The 22,209-nt window shown below is 39.3% G+C and overlaps 3 protein-coding genes across 9 annotated transcripts in view; all 3 read left to right on the plus strand.

The window, feature by feature from the left end:
- Positions 1–3,074: 3,074 nt before the first annotated feature.
- On the plus strand, positions 3,075–5,490 carry LOC145964458 (maspardin). 2 transcript variants are annotated; one of them, XM_083087223.1, is made up of 8 exons: positions 3,075–3,230; positions 3,608–3,780; positions 3,912–4,046; positions 4,175–4,280; positions 4,371–4,491; positions 4,590–4,698; positions 4,823–5,071; positions 5,155–5,490. In XM_083087223.1, exons 1-8 carry the CDS (start codon positions 3,215–3,217, stop codon positions 5,212–5,214), a joined length of 969 nt encoding a protein of 322 aa, XP_082943349.1. In that variant the 5' UTR covers positions 3,075–3,214; the 3' UTR covers positions 5,215–5,490. The 2 variants fall into 2 exon arrangements, with proteins under 2 accessions (XP_082943349.1, XP_082943348.1); XM_083087222.1 differs by having other exon boundaries at positions 3,086–3,780.
- A 272-nt stretch (positions 5,491–5,762) lies between these two features.
- LOC145964457 (major facilitator superfamily domain-containing protein 12) lies at positions 5,763–10,652 on the plus strand. 4 transcript variants are annotated; one of them, XM_083087220.1, is made up of 7 exons: positions 5,767–6,922; positions 7,486–7,786; positions 7,869–8,148; positions 8,226–8,337; positions 8,427–8,783; positions 9,871–10,124; positions 10,363–10,652. In XM_083087220.1, the coding sequence occupies exons 2-7, from the start codon at positions 7,597–7,599 to the stop codon at positions 10,481–10,483; spliced, it is 1,314 nt and encodes a 437-aa protein (XP_082943346.1). In that variant the 5' UTR covers positions 5,767–6,922; positions 7,486–7,596; the 3' UTR covers positions 10,484–10,652. The 4 variants fall into 4 exon arrangements, 3 of the variants coding, with proteins under 3 accessions (XP_082943346.1, XP_082943347.1, XP_082943345.1); XM_083087221.1 differs by having other exon boundaries at positions 5,767–6,651; XR_014436463.1 differs by having other exon boundaries at positions 5,763–7,786; positions 9,786–10,124.
- Positions 10,653–11,662: 1,010 nt separating this feature from the next.
- Positions 11,663–22,209, plus strand: part of Inr-2 (insulin-like receptor-like) — a 42,337-nt gene continuing 31,790 nt past the window's right edge. Inside the window, exon 1 of one of the 3 annotated variants that reach the window (XM_083087225.1) lies at positions 11,663–11,802. The gene's annotated coding sequence lies outside the window, so the exon portion shown is untranslated. Of the gene's footprint in view, positions 11,803–13,003; positions 13,308–17,896; positions 18,218–22,209 lie in introns of those variants that run through there. The other 2 variants (XM_083087227.1, XM_083087226.1) reach the window with 2 other exon arrangements.

Genomic DNA, 22,209 nt, shown 5'->3' on the forward strand with positions numbered 1-22,209 from the left:
TAAATGAGAAATCATTCACTGCCTATTTGAAGTATAAAGTATAGGAGAGAATTCCTACAATCCATAAACGTGAAAAAGTTAAAAACAAAATTTCTATTCGGGCAAAGACCTCGCGTGCGACGCGATTAAAAGATTTCGCTAGAATCGAGAAAACACATCGCGAGAGACTGGGTTCGCGGGCGTTTCTTCGCCGATACATTATCGTATCGTACCCGCATACCCGATGGTACTCGTCGCATTAATTAACTCTGGTCCGAGCGTGCTTGCTCTACGATGAAAAAGACTGGCGGAATAAAAGAAAAAAAAAAGAACGCTACGTGCCTTCTTTAAATAAATCGCCGGGAGTGACGGATACGGGAAGGAAGATTAACGAGCACGATGTGTCGTTCGATTCGATACGTCGAATTAACGCGAGACAGAAACGAAGCTCCGCGTATCGGTTATTAATGACTTACGGGGTTCTGCCAATGTAAACGTTGGCGATGCCGCGCTTACTCGCCGCGTCGCTTTGAATTCGCTTAGAAACCTTTCCTTGAATACGTACCTTGGACGTCGCGTATAACGCGTGAATTGAACCGGTAATATGGTGGAAACGACGATTAATTGGCCATAATTGGATGTAGCGACGATGTTTTTAAACGCGCGTTATTAACTCATACATACATACAAGTTTAACGCCGAGAGGAATCATTCTCTTTAGAAGCGAGCATTTTCGAGAGAGAACGTGCATGGATGTATATAATACGTACATCCCGTTTCTTGAATACATTTAACGATTTCGCAACGCGGCGAATTTGTTTTCAGCGAACTAAATCGTTATTGCTCGACGGAGGTTAAACGAATTCCAGTCGCGCTCTCGTTGCGCGTATACGCGCGTACAAACGGAGGGCGTGGGGATGAAAAAATCAACCACCGCCCTCCGTTCCCTGAGTGGCAGGTTCACTAATACGTACCCTCGCGTTCGCCTCTCCTGCGAGCAATATCGCCCCGGTTTCTCGCCGATGTACCGAGATAGAGGAAGACAGAAACGGTAGGGTCGCCCGTTAACGATGATAGGGTAACTAGAGAGAGAAAGAGAAAGAGAGAGAGGGAAAACTCAAGCCCGTAATGTTGGGGGAGGATCCGGCTATCTCGTGCCAATCTTCTTCGCGTTTCCTCGCACGCATATTATTTTCCCCCCTCGTTTAAGTACATCGATCCGTTCGATTCTCGACACGACGGAAATATACCTTTCACCAAATGTCGCGCTCTCATTGTCCAAGTCTATGATGTAACTTTTAAAATTACATCCTTCCGCTTTGATTTCTCTCGTGAAGCGCACTTGTTTTCGCACGCTTCTCTTTTTTCCTCCTCGAGATGCCGGATGCTGCTGTAGCGAAAGAGAAAAAAACCGATGCTAAAGGGATGCGCGAAGGGAGGCGCGATGAAAGTGGAACGAGGGGAAGCAGCGGATCCCCGAGGTAATAGCGCGAAAGTTCCGACATCGTTAATCTTGCAGTTCGTAGGTCGACGGATAGACGTATGTATGTACGTGTCGGATAACGTATACTCGTTGCTACGAGTACATCACGAGAGGCCACACCCCCGCGTGATCGACAGCACGGTGGTTACGAAACTCACGATCTTTACATATGTGTAAACGTCCATTCAACTCATCCCCTTGAATATTATCGAAATCATGGAACTCGACAGATTAATAGATTCTTGATGAATCATGGAAGATTAGAAAAATGAAAATAGTTGAAATAGCTCTTGAGAGAAAAAAAGTCCATATAATTAAATATGTTATTACATTTGACAAAAAAATCTATGTATAATAATACTTATATATAATATATGAAAAGCAATTATTCGGAGGAAAATAGCTTATTAATTTTGCAATAAAAATGATGAAAATAAGGTGTTTCCTTTTTTCAAATTTATCGAAACTCGTCGTTAAATGAATTAAATTACTAGATGAAACGACACGTAAAATAGCAATATAACATGATATAGATTTTTTAAATTCCTAGAAAAAGATTTGGAAAACTAATGGACGTTGGAAAATTTTAAGATTTCAATAAAGGCATTCTGTGTGATCAGTAAAGTTTTTTTTTTTTACTTTAATCGCGCACCCTTATCGTTACTTATCTTTATTTATCTTTATACTTTTATGCTTTTGTTTTCTTAAATTTTGATAAAATTATTTTTTCGGAGCCATAAATTAAAGAAATAATTATATCTAATTTACTAGTTTCGAAGAAGATTGAATTTTTTAGACAATAGATATTTTGTATACACACACACACACACACACACACACACTTTTATAGTGAAATATGTTTTAGATCAAATAATATATGTACTCTATCACATTAACTGGTCAATATTACTTGCTAATATTTAAGAAGAGCTTAAATAAGGATCATCGAGCCATCTATCGGTATTTAAAGGAACAAAAGCGTTCGATTTGCACATGTATATATGTATATATAATTTTTTAATTATCAGAATGAACAAACAAATAAGAGATTACATCAAAATACATATAAGCATATAAAAGAGATTAGAGAACGATATCGTTTTGCAAGAGCATGGAAAAAATGTTATATATCAAAAAGTATTGATGATTTAAATTTCCAGAGAAAAAAATTTATATATGTAATCAAATATGTAAATTTATATATAAAATATGTCCATATTATAAAGGCAGAAAATTATATATATAATTATATATAGAATATTTGTGTATATAATTTGATAGTTCTATTTTTCTTAAAAAAAAAGAAAAGAAATACAAAACTTATTTCATAATTATTTTTCTATTATTCTTATTATTTTCTTTACATAAATAGATATAAAGAAAATATAAAAAAAGAAAAAAAATATACATGTATGGACATATTTCATATATAATGTAACGTATATATTTATATAGGTGATTATATAGATTATTCTTGCAACAAAGTTGTAGTCGAGGAATAAATTACAACCAAAACAATAAACCGCACGTATATGCGCATCGAATGAGTTTGAAAAATATAAGGAAATGTAAGGAGAGAAAGAGAGAGAGAGAGAGAGAGAGAGAAGGAGAATCGCATGAAACTCTTGATGCTGCAGTCATTGAAGTAGTGCGCATCTGTCGGTATCAGCTGTAGTGGCGTCACGTTGATAAACGACTCGGCTAAAACTGATTATATTTTCCATTTCTTGAACAAATAATTTTTTTCTACGGATGACCTTCTTAACAAGTTTGTAGTCAACGCTTATAATTAAGTATAAGTTTACATTTTTTAGACATTTTCTGAGAATCTGAAGCCGTTTATATAAGTTGGTTTATACCTGCGTTGTCATTGTTAAGTTGCAAACAATACGATTTTATGGTCTTCCAAAAAGTTAAGATTTAAAAGTTGACAATAGAATGGTAGAAGGTTAGGGTACCGAAGAACCTTAAAGAGATAACAAGGGGACCTTAATCTAGCAATTTCTTAAAATCGGATTCTAAACAACTCATACATATATATGATTGATATATCTTACAATTAGCAGCCGCAATAATATATTGTAATGTAACCGACGTGGTGCGAAACCACGTTATAATTATTAATGTGTTCCCTGCCCCGACAAGTGTACGACGAGGCAACGTCGTCGACGAGCTACGATAACGTGGTGGAACATACCGAATTGCCTCGACAAGGAAGCATGTCTTATTCGAGTGAACTGTCACGTTCCCAGGAATATCTGAGTTTTCGTAGCTCTGTACCGCTGAGAAAGATTGTCGTCGATGCCGATGGCGCCAAGGTACTATTTCATCAATGATAAAAGATTTTCGATAATTCATATCTAATTGTTTATCTTGTTTTGTTTCCATCATTGTCTTGAACATAGTAAAGATCTTTGTAATTTGATTATCTGAATCTCAATTGTTTCAGGGATGGAAGGTGTATGATTCCAATCCAAAAACTATCAAGTGCCCGCTCATATGTCTTCCACCAGTCTGTGGTACCGCTGATATCTTTTTTAGGCAAATATTAGGACTGGCTGCAAAAGGTTATAGAGTTATATCAGTGAGTTGGATATAAAGTCCTGAAGCAAATTTAAATGTATATGCAAAGTAGCATAAAAGATCTTGCTTACATCATATTGATGCAACAGTTGACCTTTAACAGTTGATCCAGGAAGTTCACCTTTATAGGCTGAGCCACCAGTATATTGGAGTATAAAGGAATGGTGCGATGGATTCAGAAAACTGTTGGATTACTTGGAACTTGATAAGGTCCACCTTTTTGGTGCTTCGTTAGGTTAGAATTATAAGCAAAGTATTCACTTTTAAATTCATATGTAATCTTATGAATAAAGTGTATGAAAATATATAAATTTTATATTTGCAGGTGGTTTTCTGGCACAGAAGTTTACAGAAATAAATGCGCACTGCCCTCGAGTAGTATCTTTAGTTCTATGCAATACTTTTACAGATACATCTGTATTTAGTTACAATGATTCCGCAGCAGTGTAAGTCAGTTATTTCACTACAAAGTAATTTACTCAATTAATTTTACATATCGAGATTCTTGGTTATTATTATTATAATAATTATTTATTATTTGTAGTTTCTGGATTTTACCGTCAATGGTACTAAAGAAAATGATTATGGGAAATTTTGCAACAGAGAAGGTTGATGGAGAGATGATAGAGGCAATCGATTTTATGGTGGAACGGGTATAAATCTTTACTTTTTTTCAAAAATTGATGAAAACTAAGAGAAACATATACAGAATGTTTTGTTTGAAAAATTATTTTCAATCCTATATATATATTGTTTACAATTTTTTATAATTTTTAGCTGGAGAGCTTAACGCAACCTGAATTAGCATCTCGTTTAACAATGAATTGCATAAATTGTTATGTACAACCTCAAAAGATATGTCATTTACCGATAACGATAATAGATGTATTTGACGAATATGCTTTATCAAATGCTGTTAGGGAAGAAATGTATAAATGTTATCCGAATGCAAAATTAGCACATTTGAAAAGCGGTGGGAATTTTCCATACTTGAGTCGATCTGCCGAAGTTAATTTGCATTTGCAGGTAATTTACAAGACAATTGCGATTAAAAATATAATTTTTTTTATTATCGATGATTGATAAAATAACAGAGAATTTGTTTTCAGATACATTTAAGACAGTTTGAAGACACTGAATATGCAGCCTCAGAAAAAACTAAAACTTAGCATAATACATTTTTGTTAGGAAAAATTAAACAAAAATGGATTCTGCTATTCATAAACGAATATTGAAAATATGGTTATCTGAGCCTTTTATATATATATCGAGTTAAAGATACAATTTAGTTGACATCTTTCAATTTAGTTCTTAATAAAGCATTAATTTGTTACAACATCCAAATACTATATAATATAAATTATATAATGTATAGCACTGTTTATGAATCCACTATGTCAAACACATTTAGTTCCTGGAATATAAAAAGCATTTATATTTTATAATATCTTGATTTTCTTTTATCTGTAAAGAAAATGAATATTCCATTATTTATTATCAAAAGCGAAAAAATATATTCTTTACATACAAATTTCTTTTATTACATATAAATAATTCTAATTAAATCTAATTACAAAATATTTTCAAAAACCTATTTTCTTAAATGTTTATTACGATGAGGATTCATAAATGAATATTTTGATAAAATTTTATACATATATATATATATATATATATATATATATATATATATATATATGTGTGTGTATGTATATATTTCTATACAATATTCATATGAATTTATTTAGATGTATAATTTATTTTATTTTATCTGTTTTTCTATTATTATTTGCTTGAGAATTAGTACATATTTTAAAGTAGCACAGTTATGGTGTGCAAAGTGAGAAGTTGACCATAGTTAGCTAGGTCGCCTGACCGGGAGACCGTATAAGAACTCGCTTGATATCGATTCCTTCATGTGTGCTCGCTCGCATTTCTCTTTTGCAATCTCATATTACAGGGTCTGTTTTGCTCAGTATACATGTACGACATTGTCATATTAGGTTCTATTTAATTTTTCTTTTCCCCGTTGATTTTTGAATATCATTTTAATTGATTATAATTATATATATAATTTTAAATCATTGATATGTTAAAGATATAGTTATGATTTTATAAGATGATTGTATAAATTTCTCTGAAAAAAGATTTTTTAATTACATAGAGAATTTCATTGAAATACTCAAATTAACGCCAAATAATTCGCTTGCTAAATTTGTTAATACTAAATTTACTCATATTTATAAACATTATCTGCTATCTTTTGCGTAAGAAAAATGAAAAATAGTTTATTAAAAAGATTAATAGGAATTTTGATTTGTTCGACATGTAAGTGAGATTTACATGCTGATAAGATTATCGTTATCGCATTCGCCGATATTCCCATAAGTAATCTTCCTGGTAAATTGATATAATCCCTCTCTGGTAAAGAACGACACATGTGTATAATGTATGTTTCAAAGCTCAGTCTCTTACCTGCATGCAACGCAGCCAGTATTCGAACGATAGTGTATCCGTCGTGACGATAAAGTGAAATCTTCTTATCCTCTAAAAATAACGTTTAAACACGTTTCAAAGCATTAATATTGCTCGGATTGATAAATCACGTAAACTACAATTTGATTACTTTTTCGACAAGCTTTTGAAAACTCTTTTTCATTGTCAGTTGTAAAATGAGACACATATTGACAAGGTGTTTTGTTCGCTTTCATATATCTTGTGTAACTTGTATTTTAAATTTTTATTTTTTAAATTAAAAAAAAAAAGATTTACAATGTTTCTCTCTCTATCTCTTTTCATCGATTGTGTATAACCATGCGATAGGGTCTTCTATAAAATATTAAATTGATTTTTATGCATTGCAAGATGCATGTGTGCGTACGTATATTTTATTTTAATAATTTTTTGCCAGAGCTTTTATTGTGATTTCTTTCTGTAATCGTGTCATCCTTAATGAGTCATACGTTGAACGATTGAATCAATGCGGTCGCATTATTATTGCAATAAGACATGCTATTATCGATATATGATCTATATCTAATCTCTCGTTTGATTTTACGATACGTTGATGCATGCTTTTCGTAAATCAATATTCATAATTCTATTCGAAATCCTTATCCATAATTATCACGCAACCGTCTTAACGAGAAATTATCCTAAAGGAAAATAGCTTACAGCAAAATTTAATCAAGTGAAAGGAACACCGACCACAGGTTTACCTTAGAAATAGAATAACGCCATCGCTAGATATTTATTTTTGTTATTTTACAAAATAATAGAATTTTTTACTATTTAAATTTCAACATTTTTCCTAAGATATCTACGCATATTTCATTAGAAATCTTTCTTTCACAGAACCTCTTGTTAGATTTTAATTTCCATTTTAATCCATTAATTTCCATTTTAATCTTTTTTACTTAATAAACTTTATTTTCTTGCAGATATTACTTTTCGGAAGTGCAACAAACCGGAATAATATCAGGATGGATTCACCGGAATCTTGAAAGTTTTCTTCTCTTCATCCTGGAAAATATTCAGTCTTAAAAAAGAAAATGGATAATGCCAGCGAGCGAACGCGTCTCGTGGACAGCGGAAGGATAGCGACGTCCACGAAACTCGCCTACGCTCTTGGACATGTTTTCAACGATCTAGCAGCCGCCATGTGGTTCTCCTACACTTTAATTTATCTTCAACGAGTGACATTATTAGAACCCGTTGTCGCCGGTGCGCTTTTGCTCCTAGGTACGCGTGCAATTCAATTATACGTGTGGACGACGTTATCTTGGTCAACAGTTGATTAATGTCGAAACGATTTTTATTCAAGGACAAATCATCGATGCGATTGCAACGCCTGTGTTTGGTTTCCTGGTCGATCGTTACTGCAAAAAGAAATTCTGGCATGTTTTCGGTTCTGTCATGGTCACTCTGTCCTTTCCCATAATATTCGGCGATTTCGCCCATTCCTCTACGATGTCCATGGTTTTATATATAACGAGTATTACAATATTTCAAACGGGCTGGGCGGCCGTACAGATCTCTCATCTGTCAATGATTCCCTCGTTAACTAATTCTCTCTTGGCTCGAGCCGATTTGACCGCAATAAGGTATGTGAATTGTAACAAGGTTCTTTTTCTCTCTCCCTCTCTGTCCGAGTTATATCAAGATATAAATTTGATTACAGATACTCCGCCCAAGTTAGTGCGGCTATGGTAGTTTTTATAGTTACGTGGATAGTTTTACCGACTAGTGGAGAGTCGGTTCAATTGAATCAGCAGGACGATTATAAATTCAGAGTACGTACAAAGAAACCGCGCGTTAAAAAAAATTATGATGATAGCCAACGAGAGAAAACATCTGATAACATTCACTTTATAATTTACAGAATATCGTCCTGGTTCTCACGACCCTCGGTCTGACCGCGACCGTTTTCTTTCACATTTTTCTAAAAGCGAATCTCTTGGAACGAGCAACGTCCTCTAAAACAAACATCGAGGAGACAATTAGATCGTCGAACCGTCGAATATCATGGGTCGATATCACGATCTTGTTGAGAGTCGCGATGCTCTACGTAGCGAGCAGATTGTTTATCACTCTCAGCACAGTGTACTTGCCACTGTATATAGAGGAGACCGAAATCGGCGGCAAACAGGCGTTAGCTACTGTGCCATTGGTCTCATATGTATCCTCGTTTGTGGCTGCTTTGTTACTTAAATACATCAACAGAAGTTGCGGTACCAAGGTAAGTCTTTGATGATATTCTCTTAAATGAATTCAGTGTATTGTCATTGATAAGTATTTTCAATTATGGCACTGCAAATAGTGAAATCTCATTAAAGAAAAATTAGTTGATGATAATCTTTCAATCAGAGATATTTTAAAATATGTCTTATACGTATATTCTCGGGGAAAAAATCTATATATTATCAAATATAAATTTAGATATAATTATATATATATATATATATATATATATATATATATATACATATATATATATATATATATATTAGGTATATATTTAGATATATATTGGATATTTATTAAATATACATATATGGATAATTTTTTCTCGTTTTTCAAAATTTCATTTTTTCTAAAAAAAGCAATGCGAAAATTACTCTTTTAATTATTTTTTTTATATATACAAATAAATAAAATATAAAAGCATAATGGAAAACGGACAATTAAGAGCGTAATACAGTTAATGATGAGCGACTAAAGAAATCAGAATTTTCTATAAAAATAAATTTAATAATGTTTTTAATTTAAATTAATTTTTAATTAATTTTTAGTTTAAATTTATTTTTCATACATCGTTATCTGCGCTAGGTTCTTAATTGCCTGTTTATACGTTTTTATATTATTTATTTGCGCTTTTTAATTTAATTTTTATTGCTTTCAATGAAATATATATATGGATATATATACATATTTAATTTATATTATATATTTAATAAATTTTTCCGCATCTTATAATACATATATATATGAGGTAAATTTGAGCGATTTTCATTAAAGAAATATCTAAGCATCTTGTTCATTTTTTCTGCGCTTACCATATTTTTATTTCAAAAGGCACATTCTAATTATAAATTTGAATACTAGTATGCAATTTTCCTGTTGTAATCAGCGATCAATCACCTAAGATAGAGAGGCAAAGTATAGGTGAAAATTCACCAAAAAGCGAGTATTTCATTGATCCTCCGTCACTATTTCATCAATGACATTTTCACTGATTCAGAGTTTAAAAGAGGAAGAAGAGGAGAAAAATATGAAAGAAAAGACAAGCGTGTATTCATATTCTCGTTTCGCCGAATCGAAAATAGGTGTGCTATTTTCTCGGCGCTACGGTCGGCTTGGTGGCGGCAATCGTTACGGAATTTATCGCGGGCAACACGACGGTCGTGTACGTCATCGCTGTGTTAATTGGCGCGGGAAGCTCCATTACGATGGTCACCGCATTGAGCGTCACCGCCGAATTAATCGGCTCCAGAACGGAACGTAGCGCGTTAGTGTATTCCATCGTCACGTTCCTCGATAAAATCATCACCGGCCTCGTCGTTATATTCATCGAGAAGTGGTGAGTGATATAAATATCGCTATGCGAAATGAATTTTATTTAATTACACAAGTAGCAATTTTTGCATCCCGATATACGATATCGCAATGTGAAGATGTAAATTAAATTTACTCTGCGGAAAATTTATTTTTAACGACCGTTGGATCTCTCGTAAATGGCAATTTGGATATCGGTTATTGCGTTATTATTTCATCATACCTTTATCCGTTTTTCAATATTCCGCTTTCATTCTTTTCAGGAGATGCAACGACAAGGAAATCTGTTTCAATTATAATCGGGACACATTGTCCATCGTGTGCGCTTCCTCGATGCTACTGGGACTCGTAACTTTGATATCTGTATCGCGTTGTCTAACTTGAGACACAATGACGGATAATGCCTTTCGCATTATCTTTGTATAGATTTTAATTTAATTTATAGCGACAAACGACATAAAAAGACATTGATGACGCTGTTATTTCACTTTTTATATTTATAATGCCGTCTTATATCAAAATCTCAATAAATCAAAAAATCCTATCTTTCTTATACCTTTGTTTATACTCGTCATCTTATGTCAAGGTCAGAAGAGAGCAAGAAATTTAAAAAAATTTATCTATTAAATTTAAATAAATTTATTTAAATTTATATATATTACAAATTTATTTCTTTAATGTATAATTTAATTATATAATAATATTAAATATTTATTATATATAGTATATTAAATATTATTTATAAATTATATTAATATATTAAATATAATATTTAATTTAATAATAACGTCTCGCTCATTTTTCGGATTTCTCGATTTTCAGATCAACCGTCGTTACGTTATCATTCGCTTTCGCAAATAGCAATTTAATATAACCATACCAGATGTCGCCAGACGTGCGGTTGGACGTTTCCCGAACATTACGGAGGAAAGGCGCGTCGCCATCGTGACGATGGCGCGAGAGTCAGAGTGCGATGACCCGCTTCGTTCGCGCGTTACATACCGTGCTGGCTCGTCGCGGTTGCGTCGTAGTACGTCAAGGCGGAGAGACACATTCGCTTTATCGCGCGTACATACAAAGGGTAGCGGGGGAAGTAAAGGGAGGAGGGAGAGCGTAGACGGGGCGGCGAGTCACTGCGCAGACGCTTATTTTGCTCGGCCGGCGTGGGGGCGGTGGGGGGGAGGTCGCGCGGTCGCACGTTCACGGGGCATGGCGTGGTGCGCGTTCTAGTAAACAAAGTTGTGTGCGTCGAGTCGCGCGGGGAATCTCGCGCGCCCCGAACGAGCGATCGCGTTTACCGTGTGTTTGTGCAACGAGACGCGGCCGTTGCGTCGCGTCGCGTCGCGTCGCATCGTATCGTATCGTGTCGTCGTTAAAAATCTCATCGGGACTGCTCCGGTGAGAGAAACTGTGCCCGAGGATAAATAAACGATAATTAGCTCGGATATACGAGCCGACTCGACACCATTGCCGCGGTGATCGTCTCGGTGTGTTACGTGGGTGTACGTGTGTTGTTTCTCTCGACTCTCGTTTGAGAAAAGTGTTTACAGTGCTCGTCGTACCGGATCTCTCTCTTTCTCTCAACCGAGAAGCGCACAACGGCGACTTTCGATCCGAGGCGAGACGAGGGAGTCGTCGACGCGACGGAGGTGATGACTTCGAGACACGTTCGACGGAGTTCCCGAGTGGACGCCGCGTTTCAGGTGAGTGCCTCTCTCTTTATCTCTGCTTTCTCCTTCGCCTTGATCGTTTCGCTCGTTGTTTTTTCCCTTCTCTTCGCCGCACGCGCGCCAGACGACACGCGTCTCTTTTACATGCGACGTATTTGGCGTTTCTGATTCGGTTATTATCGCGCGATATATGGAATCTCGCGCTCCTTGCGCGTCGCAAAACGTCCGAGCGCCTTTTCGACTTTCGTTTTTTATCGCGAAGGTGTCTCGTCTCTTCCCTTCTCTTCCCTTCTCTTTCCTCTCTCTCTCTATTTTTCAGATAAAGAGATTGCTTCGAATCGCCCTTTTTTTGTCCTCGAGAGAAATGCGACCGATCGAAAAGACGAGGAGGTTAGGGAAAAGGTCCGCGCAGGTAACGCGAAATTTTTTTCGGACCGTTGCGTCGTTCCTGGGCGTTTCTTTCTTCTCGCCTTCCAGACTTTGCGTCGCGAAACTCGCGACGAGAGGATGCTTTCCGCAGGAAACTCGCGCGTATCAATGGCCTCCGAACGCGCTGTATAAATTATTCGCGAGAGGAGCGAATGGTCGAAAAGAGAAAGAGCGAGACGGAGAAGGCGGGGTGGAGGACGGGCGGAGAAAGAGCGGAGCGAGAAGAGGAAACGAAACGGCTCCTTGTAAGAGGCGGCGGTGGCGATTTTTTTCGTGGAAGCGGGATACCGTTTTTCTACTTTTTTTCCTACAAATCTTAGAATTAGGCGCGCGCGCGCGCGCGATGTTTTCGCTCGGATAAGAATCGACGAGTGTCGATAGGGGACGGCGTGGCGACGACGGTTTAGGTCGCGATATTTCTCTCTTTAGTCACTGACCTCGCGGCCGCTCGGCTAACCTCGTTCGCCGCCGCCGCCGCGCCGTCGCGTCGCGAGAGCAAACGTCGCGACGACGTTGCTCCGTATTTGGCGGAGAGAGAGAAAGAGAAAGAGAGAGAAGGAGGAAGACCACGCGCGATCGTGGACCATGGGTTTCGGCACGTCCCGACTCGCCGAGAGAGGCCCGATTTCAGCTCGCATTAAAGCATTCTTTACCAAGAGAGAAAGATAGAGAGAGAGAAAGACCCCATCCTCTCTCTCGCGTCGTTATCGTAAATATATATTGTCCTTTGCGCGAGTCTCCTCGAGCTCTCTCTTTATTATTCTCGATTTACGACTTGTCTTTGCTTCGGGACAAACAACAAACGCATCTCTCGTCTTTTTCGAAAAACACAGATATTACATCTTCTGGAAAATTGATATTTACGGGTACTCGTCAGGCGCGTGCTTAAGATTATACGTTAGTGATTTTGATTTTTATTCGAGTATAATGCGCATTGTCATTTTCGTCGGATGCGACTCGAGAAAAGGACGCTCGTTATTATTACAGCCCCTTTCTCCGCATCGCTCGAAAATGGAGGCCGTTCCTTTCCGCGATTACTTCCGAGTCGGCGAACGATGCGACGACACGAGAGTATCGATCGAACATCCTGCTCGTTGATTTCAAATAAGGTACGTTTGATTGATAGTAGCGACTCCCGTACTATTGAATTAAAAATTGAGAGAGATATATAATCCGTAGGGAGAGGAAAAAAACTTTATTACGCAGACAGATTAATTCCGAGGGAATCGCGATTCTTTCAATGACCGATGGGAACCGATTAGGATTGCATTCGGAATCGATTCCCACGGCGTTATTTCGCGCTTTGTCGCCGAATACGCACCTTTCTTACTTAAACCGGCGGTGTGGAAAATAACGCGGAACCGCGCGAGTAACGATGACGTTTACGACATCGTAGACATCGGGCGGAGGTTGTTGTCTGAGGTATGCCCTAACTGAGGCGAAATACGTAAAAAGCTTGTTGGACGTTCAGCCTTGGAAATATTCGTAAAAATGTTATTGGATTATTGACGGCTGACATTAACGACAGGTAATAATGCCCCGGCCCGTAGTACCTTGCGTCTTGTCGTTTTTATAAGCGTCAGCGGTGCGTTTATTCTTTGTCTGTCGTCGCAAATCACGAAAGGACGCCAGATATTTTTTTTTGGAACTGTCAGAGGCGTTTTATTTCTGGCAAAAATGAATCCATTATGCAGATGTGCTAGGAAATTTTACAAGATATCGAGCGTATCATAAGCTGCCTTGGAGATTATCAGTGTCTCGTAATAAAAACGTGTATTTACTGTTATTTTAGCCGTGTGTTTTTATCATTAAAAATCAAATTTACAAATTTGCAACCATTAGAAATATATTTTTTCACAAAATTATGATTATATACAATTTATGTAAAATATGTTCGTTGATTACGCGAAAAAATTTGAAGTTTCCATTTTTCGAAAGTTAAAAATCCTAAGGCTTAAATTAATCTAAAAACCTAAGATTTCCAAATTTTTATTTACTTGACCTTAACATCTGGCCTAAGCATGTTATTTACAAAGAAAGTTAACATACGCTATAGAATAATAAGAGAGATAATTTCTCTTTTAAAAATAAGTCGGAAACGTAATTTTTCTTTTCAGACGGGGGTTTGTATTCAAAAGTTAACTTTAAAATTAATAACACATATAAAGCTTGAATAACCTTTACAGCTCTTGTATCATAAATTGTCGAATCCTCAACTATTAATATATAAATACATTTGTATACACACAATATTTTCACTTATATAGTAAAACGATGTTTAAAAGATAGTTATTAGAAAGAAATCTCTCTCTTTCTCTACCTAAAAAATATCGAGAAAAAATTTAATTTTTTTTAAATAGAAAGAAAATATATCTCGTTTTAAAAATATTTTAATAAAAACCATTGCCGCGAGATAAATTCGATGATCAGAAATCATCTTCAAATTACAGTATCTTCCCCGATCCATTTTGTAAATTCTCCGTCTGCGTGTCGATTGAGAGCTTCAAGTTGATTCGAAAACGAGAGATTTTAATTATTTATCGAAGATATATTACTGTCGTCTGTTATTTTCGCTTGACAATACTAATCGGACTACCGACATCTAACAGCCGACTCTGCTCGCTGTATCGTAATTGGATAGCCTGCTCGCTCCCCGAACGAAAGAGTACTACGCCAACGATGGCACGGAATGTCACCGCTGCTGTTGCGCTATTAACACGTACCAAGGGCACATGCGCCCAACCGGACGATTGGACGGCATTGTTGCGCTAAAGAGAACCCGTGATTCCGAATCTGGTTGCGTCATCATATTTTTACGATACAAGACGCGAAAAATTGCACGAAATTGCACCTCGAGTCGAGTTGTCAGAAGCGTCGTGTAAAAATCTCAACGACTCGAAGATAATCGATAAAATTATATATCATGCGAAATAAACGATTCTTCTCGCATTCAGCAGCTAACATTCTTCCGATTGGAATTTAAATCTCGCGAGAGATGATTTTTCGAGATTGTCATCGAGGATGATTGGAGCGAAGAAACCGTACTTTCGTGACGCGCATTCTCGCGCTGCTTATTATTATACTTATGCTGTTGCATACGTTTTTTCATATATTGCTTTTTTAAAATGTAAAACCATCGCGTCATCGCGCAACTGCGTGCCTCGTTAATTATACTACTATCGTAACTATTTTTTTTAATCATAATTATATGTTGCGTGTGCTTGTTTATTTTTACGAGATCTCTTTATTAATCGGAAAATGCACGGACAATTGTATTCCATTTTTTTTTTCGATAGAGAAAATTCAAGTATCTATAAAGATACTCTCTTGTACGTATATAAATGTATATTAGAAGACAACATATGTCATATATAGCGGTTAATTAGAGATTGAATCTTAATTCGCTCGCTAATTCGTTAATTGCCTTCATATATATTGCTCTCGAGTTATAAATTGTATTATAAATTGTGTCACCTGCGACAATCTCGTTCTTAGAAATTGCTCGGGTTACGATAATTAATAATGCATGCACGGTGGCATGATTACGATGAAGCGATTAACAATCGCGATTAATCGAACGTGGCATTATTCAAATATGAATTATCGCGCTATTAAAACGACATTGGCGCACGTCCGACTCGAGGAAAAACTCAAACTTCTAGGGTAATAATTACGTCTATCGGAATATATTCGCGCTCGATATTTATACGTATGCAAGGGTTAAAAGTGCACGCACAATTTTAATTTTCTCGGACATAAATTATTTCGCGGCGATCTTTTTTCATACCTCGAGCGACCCTCGCGCGACCGCTTATTTTCTATCCTTATCGCTCGCCGATCTTTTCGTTAATTCGTCAGCTTGAATACAATTGACCCGTTTTATCGCGAGGAGAGAGACCCGTAATGCGCCGCAACGTATCCTAGAACAAAGGATCGCGCGTCTTTGCTAAGGACAGTTTTGCGCGGATAGTCCCGTCGACGCTAAATCAGCGTTTTCGACGTCGAGCCGACTCGGCTCGCATCTCGATCGTCGCATTTTACTTTGTGCCAGATGCTGGAATGTAAATTCCGCGCTACGCGAATACCGGGTGGCCCGAGAGTACCTCGCGGCGAGTGAAAGGGGAAAAGCAGGAAGGGTTTCGAGCGGCTTGTAACGACGACGGCGGCAAAGCGGCCGGGCGACGTCACCCTTTCTTCCATCGAAGTCGTCGTTAAATATGCAAACGCGCGCCGGTGCCACACGTATGCGATTTACATGTGCGCACACGTACCTTCCAAGAACTATATTTCATTCCTGCGCATGTGTACGCATTTTGAGAGCACCGTATGGTGCCGCAACTATTCGCACGCTTCGAAACGGAAATTCAACGCGGTTGTCGACGCAGTTGTTACGGTCGTCGTGCGGTATCGATGAAAAAGTTCGCTGGCTTTTGGATTTGACGTAGAACACGGCGGTTTTATTTTATTTTATTTTTATTCGTGCGATCACGCAGATATTTCTCTCTCGTCGTCGAGTGTTTCGTATCGTCCTATTCCAAGTTTTGTTTTGCTTCGGAATCGATCCGGTGGGGCTTGTTTCCGTTTCCTTTCATCTCTCCGTCTCTTCTCCCTCTGTCTCTCTCTTTTTCTTTCCATCTTATTCTTCGTTTTCTTCCGCCGTTAGCTTCCGCTCATAAACGGTGCGAACGTGTTCTATCTTCCCTAGTTAGTCTTTAAGCGTGGATACTTTGTATTTAAGCGAGTATCGCAAGTGGCCTGTATCTCGTCGTTAATAAAGTAGCGCATTATCGCCCCTCTTCATCCCTTTCTTACTCGCATTCTTCGCGATTACCTTCTGTACCGTTAAAGATTCTTCGATGATCGATACGCATTTTCGCCAAACGATGCGGTGGAATTTCACAAGTATCTTAACCGATATTCTTTTGCATCATCATCATTAATTAGGCGAATAAAACATGCGACTAGACGTTAATATTCGGTTGCCTGATGTCAGAAACCTGATACGTAGTTCTTCCAAAGATTTCGTTATCAAACAACGCACATTGACAAAATGTAAATCGCGCGCGTACGTAGCGTGAAGCGCGGCTTTATCGGCATTAATCTTGTACAGCGGCGTATGATGATGCTAACGAGAGGGAAGGGTGAGAGCTCCCAAAATTCTTCCGTTGGTCATCGTCGATGCCACAATAGAGACGGCTCGGTCGGTTTCCATGCTCAACCGTTGGATGGCGGTTCCATGATCCTACAGCACCGACTCTTCTCCGTCTCGGGAGGACGAGAGAAATTGCGTCATTTTCCTAAGATTGTCGCGCAAAAAATATGCCGCTCGAAAAAACTTCCTTATCTCGAATCTTCCCTGTCCCCTGACAATTTCCCCCTTGAAAAAAACGATATACCATATCATCGCACAATTGACAGTTTCGTGAAATTTCTTTTCAAAGATACAAAAATGCACGAAGCGGGGATCTCCCTATCTGACCGTCGTTTACGCGGTAACGATAATCGAAGGGGCGATTACAGGAGGAAAACACGGCGCGTTAGCGTCAACGTCGCGGAGCGAGCGGCGGGCGGGGTCCGTCCTTTCCTTACTGCGCACTTTCTTACCCCTCCGCGTTTAACCCTCAGCGACGTGGCGGCGGCGGAGGAGGCGGCGGCGGCGTCGTCGTCGTCGACGGCGGCAAGGACGATGGTTAGTTCGCTTCGCGGAAAAGGCGGCGGCGCACGCCTTCCTGTTATCGTCCGCGACCTCTTTACTCTCGCTCGATTAAGCGCTTATTAGCGGCGCGTCTGCCTTACATATATGCATACGCGTGTGTACATTGACAGTGGAAGACGACGACGTGCGTGGACGACGTACTACGCACCGGCGTACTACATAATGTACTACGCATCGCATCCGCGCACTGTTAGCATCCAGCCGACACGAGGCTGCCGCCGCGGTCACTTGGACAGCGACGACGGGGACAGCGACCCTTGTTCGCGTACTTCGAGCGCGACATCCGATAGCTCGCCGCTCGATGTAGGTATATTAGAGATAAGATTCCTCCGAGCTTTCTCTCTCTCTTTCTCTCTCTTTCTTTCCCTCTCGTCGCGATACGTGAATCCTGTGTCTTTGTATCGCGTCCCGATAATTACGCGGCATTTTACAATAAAGTCTTACGTGGCTGGACATATGATTTCCGCGTGATTTAATCTCGCGATAGAACGAGAGAATAGGAGGGAGAGACGACCGGGCGCATTTTTGAGACGCGATATCGAATTGACAATAATTAAAACGGCGTTTTTTTTTTATCGGCGCAATCGATGTAACACAATATCGCGCTCGTCGACGCGCGACGCAGAGTTATCGAATTGTAAAGTTTCGCGATTGATTTCACACTTGTCGCCCGAAAAATATCGCTTCCACCGATACATACACGGTGGAGCGTAGAATGTGATCGCGGTGAGAAATGTCGCGACAGCTTCGCGTACTCTCGAAATGATGCTTCCGGCTGTCTTTTACCCGCGCGGAGATTCCAGTTATCGGTAGCGCACATACACACACACACGCACAAACACGCATACACACCACTATACAGGTTTCCCTCTAGAAGAACGCTCCGTGCGTCAGAATAGATCACCGAAGCCTTGAGCGGCTGCGGTTAGAATAGAATATGCGCGTATTACTAACGGAAACTCGGAAATCCATTGCATTGTCCGGTCCCCCGATGATAAATTTTAACTCAAGGATGCGTAGATAAATGTGCGAAGATTACGCGTGGACGCAGCCGGGAAATATTACCGTCTCTCTCTCTCTCTCTCTCGTCTCGAGAGAGCGCGACAATATTTTTCATTATTCGGGATGGCGCGGAATTATAAATACCTCCGATTCCCCCTCCTCCTCCTTCCCTCCCCCCAATTTATCTCTCAATTTCACGCGCCGATACTTGCTCGAGGAGCTTGCCAGATACCGAATCTGGCGCGAAGAACGACTTTGTTCCGTCAGTAATGGGCCCCTCTTAACCGGTCGTCGGGCGACATTTCGCACGCCAGGCAGTTCCAGATATGTGCTCGTAAAGCATTACGTCGCATTCCGATCCACGTTAGATCCGCTTTCTAACGGCTTTCCGCGGTCGATGCGACGTCGCGATGTAGTGGAATATTATACGCGGCCGTGTGTACTTTTCCGTCATTTACGCCTTCGCGAATCAATCGACGTCGACGACGTATCTCGATCGTGATCTCTTTACGCGATACAACGATAATTTACTCGACACGTGTGCAACAACAACGTCTCGATTATATCGGATATACGCGTATATTTTTTTTTTTATATTCGATCTCTATCGTCCCTCTAAAATTTCACCGATCGCGATTGGACGTCGGCCAAAAAGTTATCTGACCCGACGTGGAATGACTCGCGCACGCCTACGTCGTCCAACGTAATTCTCATCACGCGACCCATTCCGCGTTTTTTCGAGCCTCGAGAGATGGCAAAAATTTTGGCGTTCCTTCGCTTTTACGCGCGGCAAAATGGCACGTCGCCACAGCGTCGAGCGCGGCGAAGGCCGAGAGCTATAAACGAGGGCTATAAAACACGGAAAAGATCGGCAATCGATCGGCCGACTCCGCGATTATCATCGCGCGGGTGTTTTATTAACGACGTGGCCTCTCGACGCCCACTTACGACCTCCCTGCGTCGCGTATCGGGACACACGTGCGAAATTGTCGAGCATCGAGTAGCGCGTGTACGCTATTAGAGTCGCCGAGAGTTTTATACCTTATACGCGTGCTCTAGGCATGTGGCAATGTTTTGGCTCGCGTCGATCGATGCACCCCTTATTCTGCGGCGTACTATCGCGCTTCCTTTCGCCCTTCCACTCTACTTTTACTCTCTCCTCCCACCACGTGCACATAATCCACCTACGCCCCGGTTCACTCAACCAACCCCCTCGGCCCTCGGCTACCAGCAGCGATTCTCAATCGTCGCGTTTGAAAGCGCTGTTTAAGGGTGTTGTTTTTTGTACATCGAAATAGGCGTCTCCGGTACTCGAGATGATGAAATCTGTTCGTTACTCCGGTAAATAAACGTGCCGTCGTTTTTTAAGCGGTCAAAAATTATTCGCCGCGTCGTATCACTTCGGATTACGACGCTATTTTTATAGCGGGAACGTTCGCTGATGCAATTCACTGATACGTACAATTTTGTTTTTCCACGATGTCTGCGAATAACAAATAAATATGCGAAAATATTTTCATTACACGCTCAAGAGAATTTCGATAATTTGTTTGCTTCTTGATATTTTCATTAATCGGACAATTAATTGTCGGAAAAATCATGTTTGTGAAACTCTCATGGATGATTTTGCAGTTATTTTGCATTAATTATTGATAATCAATTGATAATCAAATACGAAAAACATACATTTTACGCTAATTACACATTTAAATGTAATTTATGCAACGATGTAGATATTTTTATGCAACGATGTAGATATTTTATGTACTTTGTGCGCGCGTGTCATGCTTATCGCATCGTAATCTAATAATTATGTCGATTTAAATTGCCGTTATAAATGCTGGAATTAATCATGTTCGTTTAAACGGATTAATTATTTATGCGAAAGAATTTACGATCTTCGCACAAAGGATAGATTCTCTGTGAAAAATATCTTTAATGGGATTTTTCAAAAATATGTGAAAGGCGTACAATTGGAACTTTGGCAGAAATACATTACGCTCTCTTTTGCCGCATAAAGCCGCGTAATGTTGTTTGGACATTGATAAAGGTAGTGTTTGTCGCTTCTCGAGAATAATGTTATATCTCATTGCGTTGGCCTTTATCGGCCCCGGAGCACTTAAACAGATTAGTACTCGTTACACGACGTGCGTTTTTCAAAATATATCTTTATCTTCGGTAAATCGGTCTCTCGCGTTTGGAAAACATAATATATAATCGTAATTAATCTCGAGGAAAATATCTGCGAGATGCCACGTTGCACTCACGGTGATAGTAGTACGTCGCGACCTTTAGACTGTAAAGGAAGTAGCATCACGTTTCGAGTATCGCGTGATAACACTATTACCAAATGGATACACACATACATGCTGCTTTCTAAATATCTTAATTGATAACTGAAAGTTCAAACTATCTTTCTCTTTCTTTCTCTCTCGTTGTAGAATCACAAATGAAAACAATAAAACGTTAACTCATTTCGACTCAATTTATCAAAGTTGATAATTATGACGATATATTGACATTGCGATTATTTATAGCTTTGGAATTCGCCGAGTCCGAGTAACGGACGAGAAATAATCGCGAGACGAGAAAAGGCGAATGCGAGCTAATAATATTAATTCCGTATCTATCTCTACAACGTCGTTTGATTCGCCGTCAGGAAAGCTGTACGCAATTATTCGTGCCATTTGATGACACAGCGTTGTGGTATGACGAGCGTCCCAGGGACACGCGCTTCGATTACGTTAGATGACGATATCCCGAGCAACGAATAGGCCGGCGATTAATAAACGCCAATTGAACGTCAAAAAGACTGGGAAAGCGAGACAAGCTCCTTCTCGTTTCGCTCCGTCTCTCAATCGTACGAAAAACACAATACACAAATATAAATTAACGTAATTGTCGCGTGTCTGAGAAATCGGGGGAGTCGAAAGGGAGACGGGAGGAGAGGTCGCGTGGGAGCGTAATATCTGGAGCACAATGACTGCAACGGTAACAATGGCAGTAAGCTGTAACAATGGCGACATCGAGCAGGAATGCGCGAATAAACAGCGGAGACGGGACCGAAGTAGTCGCGGCCGACTCTACGACGTCGTAGGTTGGAAGCGAGCGTAACGTCGCCGTCCTCGTCTTGGATTGGTCGGAGATAGCGGGAACGACGAGGACGAGGAGAGAAATTGGACGAGAGAAAGAGAAAGAGAGAGAGAGAGAAAGAGAAAAGGAGAGGGAGAGAGGGAAACGGGTACGTATCGACCATCTCCTTCCATTCAGTTTGCCGCTTCGGTAGAAGGGCG

The sequence above is a fragment of the Camponotus vicinus genome, unplaced genomic scaffold, assembly GCF_025532165.1.
Source record: "Camponotus vicinus isolate PSW18456_S1 unplaced genomic scaffold, iyCamVici1.0 SCAF_13, whole genome shotgun sequence".
NCBI classification, from domain to species: Eukaryota; Metazoa; Arthropoda; class Insecta; order Hymenoptera; family Formicidae; genus Camponotus; species Camponotus vicinus.